Source organism: Rutidosis leptorrhynchoides, unplaced genomic scaffold (genome assembly GCF_046630445.1).
Source record: "Rutidosis leptorrhynchoides isolate AG116_Rl617_1_P2 unplaced genomic scaffold, CSIRO_AGI_Rlap_v1 contig80, whole genome shotgun sequence".
In the NCBI taxonomy this organism is placed as follows: Eukaryota; Viridiplantae; Streptophyta; class Magnoliopsida; order Asterales; family Asteraceae; genus Rutidosis; species Rutidosis leptorrhynchoides.
Genome location: NW_027266872.1, coordinates 94,494 through 103,976, shown reverse-complemented (window position 1 = coordinate 103,976; position 9,483 = coordinate 94,494). Strand labels below are relative to the sequence as shown.

Sequence of the window (9,483 nt, the reverse complement as noted above, 5' to 3'; positions counted from 1 at the left end):
TTTATTTTGCTTTAAGTAATGATCGTAATGTCTTTTACCTTGTATACTTATTATTTTAATTTTGGGGTATATGAAACTTTTTGTGAGTGCAACTTTACATGTAAATATCAGTTTACTTGTTTTTGGAACTAGTGTCCAAGAGAGACCTACCCAGAAAAAGGTGATAATAATAAAATAATAGACCTGCCCATGAACTTGTGTTGTGTAATTGTAAAAACAATGTTATTTGTCTATATGAAAGTTATAAGTGGCAACTTCACATTTCAATTCTTCAAAGATCGTATGCATGCTTAACAAATACGTATTACTTTATATCAGAAATACCAATTCTGGACAAGAGCAGATGAGAATGGATGCTTCCCAATTAAAAGTGTTCGTAGTGGTGACTACAATCTTTATGCTTGCGTTCCCGCTTTTATTGGGGATTATCGGCATAGTGCCGTGGTTACCATAAGTTCAGGTAACGATATCCAGCTTATATCACCATCCTAGAGTTTTGTAGAGGACAAACATTTAATAAGTCCAATAAGATTGTGTAAAATCAGATTGTAATCTGGAAATGGGAGAACTTATTTATGAACCTCCAAGAGATGGTCCTACATTGTGGGAAATAGGCTTTCCTGATCGTTCTGGTTCAGGATTCTATGTTCCAGATCCTCATCCAAACCATATAAATAAACTGTTTATCAATCATCCAGATAGGAAGGCTCTTTTCTGGCATATTTCAAATGTTAATTCAAACTAGAAATTAATATCATTGTAATAGGAGTCATGTTTAAGCTGAGAAACAATTCTTGATATGTTTACCATCTGAAATTTTGGAGGATGATATTTAAGCTGGCTTTAAAATGTTTGTGATTTCCTTTATTGGCAGATTTAGGCAGTATGGGCTGTGGGACAGATATTCCGAATTGTATCCAAACGGAGACTTAGTTTACACAGTTGGTGTTAGTGACTACGGAAGAGATTTGTTCTATGCTCAGGTTCCCAGGTAACGTTCTGAACTATTCTTTAGTTAATTTATCTTGGTTTATAATATATCTTACTTGCGCTTCAAGTCTCATCTCACAGCCTCTCTGATTGCTTTCAGGAAGAAAGATGACAACACCCTTGAAGGAACCACGTGGCAGATAAAGTTCCAACTTGAGAATGCAAAACATACAAGCTACGGGTGGCAATAGCATCTGCAACTCTTGCTGAGCTCCAGGTAATTTATAGACACTTTATTAATACATTAATATCAGCCCTCGTATTTTTTAAATATTAAAATCGGTCCTCTTGCTTTTAAAACACCAATATTATTCCTTTGAATTTTCCTCTACAACAGTGACCAGGGCCAGATGTTTTAAAATATAAGGATTACTTCGAAACTGCTTAATAGACGCATTAACTTGTTTTCTAAGGTTCGGGTGAATGATCGAAATGCAAATCGTCCTCTGTTTACAACTGGATTGATTGGAAGGGACAATTCAATTGCAAGGCTGGGAACCGAGGAGTTTACAGGCTTTATAGCGTGAACATGCCAGGTGCTCGCTTTGTTAAAGGAGAGAATGTCATCTTCCTGACTCAGCCAAGATGCTACACATGCTTTCAGGGTTTCATCTATGATTATATTCGTCTAGAAGGCCCGCCCTGAATCGTCCAACGTTCAAACATTTCTGCCCTGGATTATTAGACTTAAATAAGCCGATTTTTGATAATGCGAGTGTAAATGTTGTAATTAATAGGCAGTCTATGCGTAAATTCAGATTAAATAATGAAAGGGGTTTTGCTGATTTTATGATGGAGGCGTCTACTCTTTATTAATGGATGGTCGGTTCACGGACTTCACAATTTTCTTAAACCTGAAGAACAAGTCAAGCTATTTTTGCACTTACAATGACGTGAGATGCAAGTGAAATTTGCTTTACTGTTTATTTAAGAGGAGCAGTACATTAATCTCAATGCACCAAACTTTGTTGGCGACCAAGTAAAGAGATAATCTTACATGAAAGTATAAATAACAATATGCTTTATCTCGAGTTCAAGTAAAGCAACCTCGACTTATCATATAGTATCCATTTTCAAATCCTTAGCAAAACAAAAATCACATCCTAATCTTATAAATATGTACAATATGCTTGTATATTTATTTCTTCATTTCAAATTTAACTTAGTTAATTAATAACTTTCCACGTATCTGCAATCGAGAGGCCGTTGCTATGTCACCTCTAGGGGTGCAATTGCTCATCAAAGATCGCCATGTAATAATATTGATTTATTTTTTCATCATTGTTATTATACTAATGAATGTTTTTATAAATTAGTGCTATTGATTCAACTTATATCGATCTTTACGCAGGTGGTGATGGATAATGGATTCCTCCAAGTTACATTATCTAATCCTGAGGGAATCGTCACCGGAATAAGTTATAACGGCATTGACAACTTGCTTGAAGTTCTTAATGAAGAATCTAATAGAGGGTTTTCTTTGCATTCTCTCTTCATTGTTTGCTTTTTGATATCTCAATGATTTTACAATAATTTTATTTACAGTACCTATTCACATTGCTTAAGACATTTCTTCAATCTTTGGTACACTCATCATGACTATTGAGATTTGACGTAAAACTTGAAATGGAGATGAAGTAAGTTAAACTTTGACAATAAAATAAACATAAGAATATATTGTACTATTAATTTAAGTAGATAGAACAAGTATATCTTGCATTAGGAAATCAGTTTGAACAAATTCTTATTCTTTCAGACAGAAAAGTATAATTTTCATTTGAATTGAAATACATTTAAATGCATATATGCAGGTACTGGGACCTTGTCTGGAGTGCACCAAGCAGTACCGGTACTACCGGAATATTTGACGTGTATGATTCCTTGATTTCTACATTGATATATAGTCCTAAAAATTCAAAATATTCACTCTCGCTACCATTCTATACATGTACACCTAAAGCAAGAAATTTTTTTAAAGAGTAAACTATAATTTCTGACTTTTTGTGTTTTCCTTTTAATTAATTTATGTAATGAAGGATCAAAGGAACGAGTTTTAAGGTGATAGTGGAGAATGAAGAACAAGTTGAGTTATCATTTACAAGAAGCTGGGATCCTTCTCAAGAAGGCAAACTTGTTCCTCTAAATATTGACAAAAGGTCTTGATCATTTCCTTCATTTATTATTATTTTTTCATAATGAATTTAGACATTTAGTAGTGACAAATTTATGGTGTGTAGGTTCATAATGCTTCGTGGTTGCTCAGGTTTCTACTCTTACGCAATATACGAGCACCTCAAGGAATGGCCTGGTTTCAACCTGGCCGAAACAAGAATCGCTTTCAAGCTACGAAAGGACAAGTAATTAGTTGTTATATTATTTTCATTTTAAATTTAATTAAATCTATATATTTCAGATAATTTTTTATTAATTATTTGTTTTCATTTGATTGTAGGTTTCATTATATGGCGATGGCAGACGATAGGCAAAGATATATGCCATTGCCTGACGATCGGCAACCGCTGAAAGGCCAAGCTCTGGCCTACCCTGAAGCTGTTCTTCTAGTCAACCCTCTAGAGCCTGACTTAAAAGGAGAGGTGCTAATTCTTTTCTTTAGAATTCTAATTACTTCATCTTTGTTTATTGTCTAAATTATCTCTTCGTAACAATAAAGTAATCATGATTTTATCCCACTTGAAACCCAAACCCTAATTGTTAGGGTAAAGCATGCTCCACGACAAAAATGAAACAAATATACATGGGAAACTTAATTTTATTGATAATTTACTTCAAAATTCTTTTAGGGATAATTAATAAGGAATTGAAAATTTAGTTCAAATATAGGGAAACTCAAATTATGAATTTTTTTTTTCTGGAACATATTCTTAAGTAACCACATTAATGTAGGTGGATGACAAGTATCAGTACTCATGTGAGAACAAGGATATCAAGGTTCATGGCTGGATTTGCACTGACCCACCCGTCGGATTCTGGCAAATTACTCCCTCTGATGAGTTCCGATCCGGTGGACCTCAAAGCAAAACCTCACTTCTCATGTGGGTCCAACCACTTTAGCTGTAAGTACTCAACACTAGTACTAGTATTCGTGATCAACATTATATTATGTATAATAGTGTAGCTAACTAAAACGGCACGAATATTATTGATCAGATGTTTCTGAGTGCACATTATTCTGGAGAAGACCTAGTACCTAAATTCAATGCGGGTGAAGAGTGGAAGAAAGTTTTTGGGCCTGTCTTTATATATCTCAATTCTTCAATGATCGATTTGGAAGCTCAAGATTCCATTCCTTTACTCTGGGAAGATGCTAAATTTCAGGTTAATTTACTACCTAATTTCTGACTTATATATATAAAAACTCTTATGTTGACCAATTGATATTTACATGCATGAATGATTTTCATTCATTCATAAATTATAGCTAGACATGCTGAGATTTTATTAACTTTATTTTCTACATACAAATTAAGTTTCGATATATAATTTCTAAAAATTAATATATAAATTATGACATTAGATGGCATTTGAAGTGGAATGCTGGCCCTACAGTTTTCCATCTTCTGATGATTTCCTCAAGTCCTACCAACGTGGTTTTATCAGTGGCAGAATAATGATCCAAGACAGGTATGTTTAAATTTTAATATCATTACAATTTATCTTTTTTTTTTTCTTTTTTTTTTTTTTTTTAATAAGTATATATCATAACAATTTATCAATCATATTCTATAAGTTAATGTTCCAAAATTAGGTGCAATAATGGACCTATGTCATGTTTGGCAGACTAGCGTGAGAGTCAACTATTAGAAATTTTTAAACATGTGTTAAAACAAATAATTTATTCTGATTATCTCAACTATTAATTAATGTGCAACTTTAAAAAAAAAAAAAACTATTAATGTGTAGAAATGTTATTTGAATTGAACATTATTTTCTTTGGCATGTCTTACACATAATAAATATTTTAATGCGAAGGGAGTAATTAAAAATTTCAGGTATGTTAGTGACGATCACATAGCTGGCAGTAGAGCTTATGTTGGGTTGGCACCGCCTGGAGAAGTTGGCTCATGGCAAAGGGAGTGCAAGGTGACTAAATGACTTCAAATTAAAGATTTGATCAATTTATTAGATTAGATTAATTAAATATATAGTAATTTATTAGTTTGGCATTCTCCATTTAGGTTCGGTAAATTTATAATTATTATAATCTTTAAATCAATGAAAATCTCATTTTTAGGATTACCAATTCTGGAGCAGAGCAAATGAGGATGGCTATTTTTCTATTTCCAATATACTCCCTGGTGATTACAATCTTTTCGCTTGGGTCCCTGGTTTCATTGGTGATTATAAATATGATTCTCTCATCACCGTAACTTCAGGTTCTACTCTTTATTCTAGATTTAATTTAATTTTATGTTTATTATCAAGATCCCAAATTGATTTTTAACAGTAATTTATACGTTATTTACTTAAAACTGACAGTAAAATACTACTCTAGTAACTTATATAATTGAAGAGTGATTTGAATTTTGAACTATAGGCTATGATGTTGATGTGGGTGATCTTATTTATAAGCCACCGAGAGATGGACCGACTTTGTGGGAAATAGGCATTCCTGACCGTTCTGCTTCAGAATTTTATGTTCCTGATCCTAATCCTAAGTTTATTAACAAGCTCTATGTTAATCATCCTCAAAGGTTATAATTCTTTTTTTTTTCCCTAACAAGTAGCTATAATTTTGTTACTGTTTTGAAGTTCTTTTGTTAAATAATGTTAAAATTTTCTCTTTTCAGGTTTAGGCAGTATGGATTGTGGGAGAGATATGCAGAATTATATCCTGATGGGGACTTGATATATACTATAGGAAATAGTGATTACACAAAAGATTGGTTCTTTACTCAAGTTACAAGGTACCACATCGAGCATTTGTTTCAGGAAGAAATAAAACTAAATTGATACCCTTAATTGTGCACTTTATTTTTTGGAAAAGACTATCTTAGCTAACAAATATATATAACTCCTTTCACTTCAGGAAGAAAGATAATAATACCTATGTAGGAACAACTTGGCAAATCAAATTCAAACTCGACCTTACAGATCTAAGCAGTACCTATAAGTTACGAGTGGCGATAGCATCGGCAACTTTCTCTGAACTTCAGGTATGTATGCATTACATACAAGAATGTTTTTATTTATTTATTTCCGATTAATCTCAACAGTTTTTTCCTAGAAATTTATCTTTGTCCATGAATACATACATAAATGTTAACATTTCAATAGAATAGTTGATTTTTACTGTCTTAATAATTCACAGGTTCGAGTTAACGATCCAAAAGCAAACCCTCCTCTATTTTCTAGTGGGTTGATAGGGAAAGATAACTCAATTGCAAGGCATGGAATTCACGGGCTGTATTGGTTGTACAATGTGGATGTGCCAGCTGCTCGACTAGTCAAAGGCGACAATACAATCTATTTGACCCAACCAAGAGCTACTAGCCCTTTCCAAGGGATCATGTATGACTACATCCGTCTGGAAGGACTCAGCTCGTCATCTTAACAAAAGAATATCGAAGAAAGAATCTTTTCTAGTAGTTGACACTAAAACATTACTGGTTGCGATATTGCTAAATTATTTATCAGATTGACTTGTCCAGTAAACACAATAGTTTAATATAAATTAAAAATTGAAATGATGTTGATTTATGTGTAATAGCACTAAATAAATCAAATAGACTTATATTATAATTTAGCAAGTATATAAAGAAATAAGATGACAAGAGATAAAGTATGTAAACCAATGTCTGATTTCGAATCAGTGTCCAAAGTTTTATTTGGTCCATTCACGATGTTGAACGGCTCGTACAAAACACCTCTCACGATACAACGGATAATATTTGAAAATGTTGCATTACAATCTTCGAGACTTAGCGAACTCTTCGCTGTTTAAACTCTCTCACCAAATATATGTATTGCTTAAATATAATATTTGGAATGCTTTGTAAAATCTTTGGTGGGTTCTGTTAGAGGGTGTGCTAGGACACAACGGAACCCAAGAACAAGCTGCCGAAGCTCCAGGATAGGGTCACACACCTTAAAACCAAAAACGACAGTTTGATCCCAAAATTTTGAAGATGTTCATTCAGGTCCCTATTTTATAGACGAAAAACAGAATGTTTTGAATGAAAAATATGGGTTTTGAAAAGCAAAAGAAACTAAGCTTTGTATGATTTTGTGGTGGTGCCGTGAATGGCTTTGTAGAGATGAGATGATTAATAGGTTGGAAGCTAATAAAACATGAGAACAAACTAAAACTATGAACTAACTAAATTTATTCATGAACATAATAAAAAAAACGTGAAAGGATTAAAGATCTATATTTTTTCAAGATGAAGAAAGCACAAATCTTTTGTTATTCATTGGCTGCTGAAAGTGATTACAATAAAGGATTTTTATAGACCCAAATTTCTCTCTCATTTTTTTTACAACCTATCACAAAATTCTAATTAATTAAAAAATTAAAAAAGCTTTGCTTGGACACCACTCACAATAATCCTATTAGTTCATCTTGAAGTATACAACAACTTTTTTGTTTCTTTCACTCCTAGGCCCCTACAAAATTCATCTTTTGAGCTTTTGGTCCCTGTAGCTGCATATTATGTTTTAGTCCCAATAACTTCTTCGAAAAGTTTAAACAAGTCCTTGCAGTTTCATTCTTCCGATTTTTTTGCTTCTTCAATGGCTTCAATCGTGAAACAAACTCTGAAGAGTTTCAACTGATGCAAGATATGATCTATTTATATTTGAGCACATCATACACATTTTGACTTTGATCATGGGTAAAACCATTTGGCCCCTTGAGCTATAAATCGGCCTATATGTCAAGCTAAGTGAGAAGCAAACCATACAAAACCTGCGGTGATATAACACATTGTCTCACCGACTAATTATAGTCAAACAATTCTAACCAGTGAACGTGGTGTCTTGAACTATTCAACTTTTTATGTAAACCAAGACAATAATATTTAAACAATACTCGCTCCTCTCTAACACCGTTCATTTCTACAGTTATGTTCATTTTGGCGCTGAATCACTCCCGATATTATTGAGTACTTTCCTTGAAGTGGCCCCCCCCTTCCTACTCAAATAAGCGATCTCTTAATAAGAGTATCCTGTAATGCTCTACTTGATCTCACAAGATATAAGAATGATTAAAAGCATTAGCTTATCCTCAAACTCATAGAAAACATTGTCTTCTCATCATAGGAATAGGTGAGGAAATTATCCACAAATGGCTAACCCCCACAATGCTCGGGTAGAGACATATATAACTCAGTTTCTCCATTTGAACCAAGATTTGGGATCTCCATGTCAACAAGGTAGGGTTTAACATAATAAGGAATAGTTCATAACAGGCTTAAGACCCATTTCTCTCGATAATTTATAGATACCCTATTCCAGAGCATTTGCCTAAAGGTATTATGTCTAAGGCAAATATTGTGGCGCCCGCATTTCGACCCTCATGTAGGTCTAGTGTGGGGCCCGTTGGTACCTTCTATCGTCTGTGGAAATTCGGCCTAATCATGCCTCATAACCTGAACCTGTTTAACCTGAAAAAAATATAAATTTTGTAGAAATTTGTAAGCTATAATACTTAGTGAGGTTTTACATTGAAAAGCATTTCATTGAATCATTCGTTAAGGTAAAACATTTTGATCATAAACGTCTTAAATCATTTTGATATTAATAAACATAGCATCGTTATTCTCGAAAATAGAAATCATCGTAAAACATCTTTAGACATCGTCGAATCCATTCAGTGAAAATAACGGGATAACTGACAATAGGGGCGACCTATTATAGTATCCAAATCTTGCATCAACCCTTCAACACGGGCGCAAATAAAACTCCAGCTAGATATACTAGGATTGTCGTACTGTAACAACCCATTTTTTTTTGATTTTCTAAGTTGAGTTTAATTTCGAAAATCATGTTATATGATATTACTTCTACGACTAGTAACGTTAGATTCGAATTGAGACGTATGGTTTTGTGTAGCTAATACATACTATTAGATTTTTTTTCTACACTAAGTAATGCTACAAGAAAGTTTTACAAAGTCCATTTACAAATGGAGTATCCAAATATAATAGCTAATACAAGTAAATTCCTATACAAAAATACATGACCAAAATACTACCTACTACTACTACTTGTATTGTACACAAGCCTACTTACATAAAATACTCCCATCCGGCAGCCATTCCCTGCAAGAAAAATAAGATAGCTTGTCATCCACATTCCTACACCAAATAACTCACAAGTCAAGGCAATCATTTTTCCCACATGGTAGCCTACAATAATGGACATGCATTACATAAAACAACAAAGATATCACCCAAGTTAAAACATGTTACCCCTCTGCACAAATTCATTCTGCCCACAAGATCTTTACAATTTCAACTCTCAACAGGAAACTCT

General features: G+C 33.3%; 1 protein-coding gene and 1 pseudogene across 1 annotated transcript; both read left to right on the top strand.

Moving 5' to 3' along the window:
• Positions 1-318: 318 nt before the first annotated feature.
• LOC139885134 (probable rhamnogalacturonate lyase B) lies at positions 319-1,636 on the top strand (the record flags this gene model as incomplete). Its single annotated transcript, XM_071869081.1, is given in 7 exon segments — positions 319-460; positions 546-699; positions 872-991; positions 1,091-1,152; positions 1,155-1,207; positions 1,404-1,479; positions 1,482-1,636. Coding segments are annotated over 7 exon segments (762 nt in total), but the record flags the coding sequence as incomplete, so codon positions are not given.
• A 565-nt stretch (positions 1,637-2,201) lies between these two features.
• Positions 2,202-6,562, top strand: LOC139885135 (uncharacterized; annotated as a pseudogene).
• Positions 6,563-9,483: the final 2,921 nt, after the last annotated feature.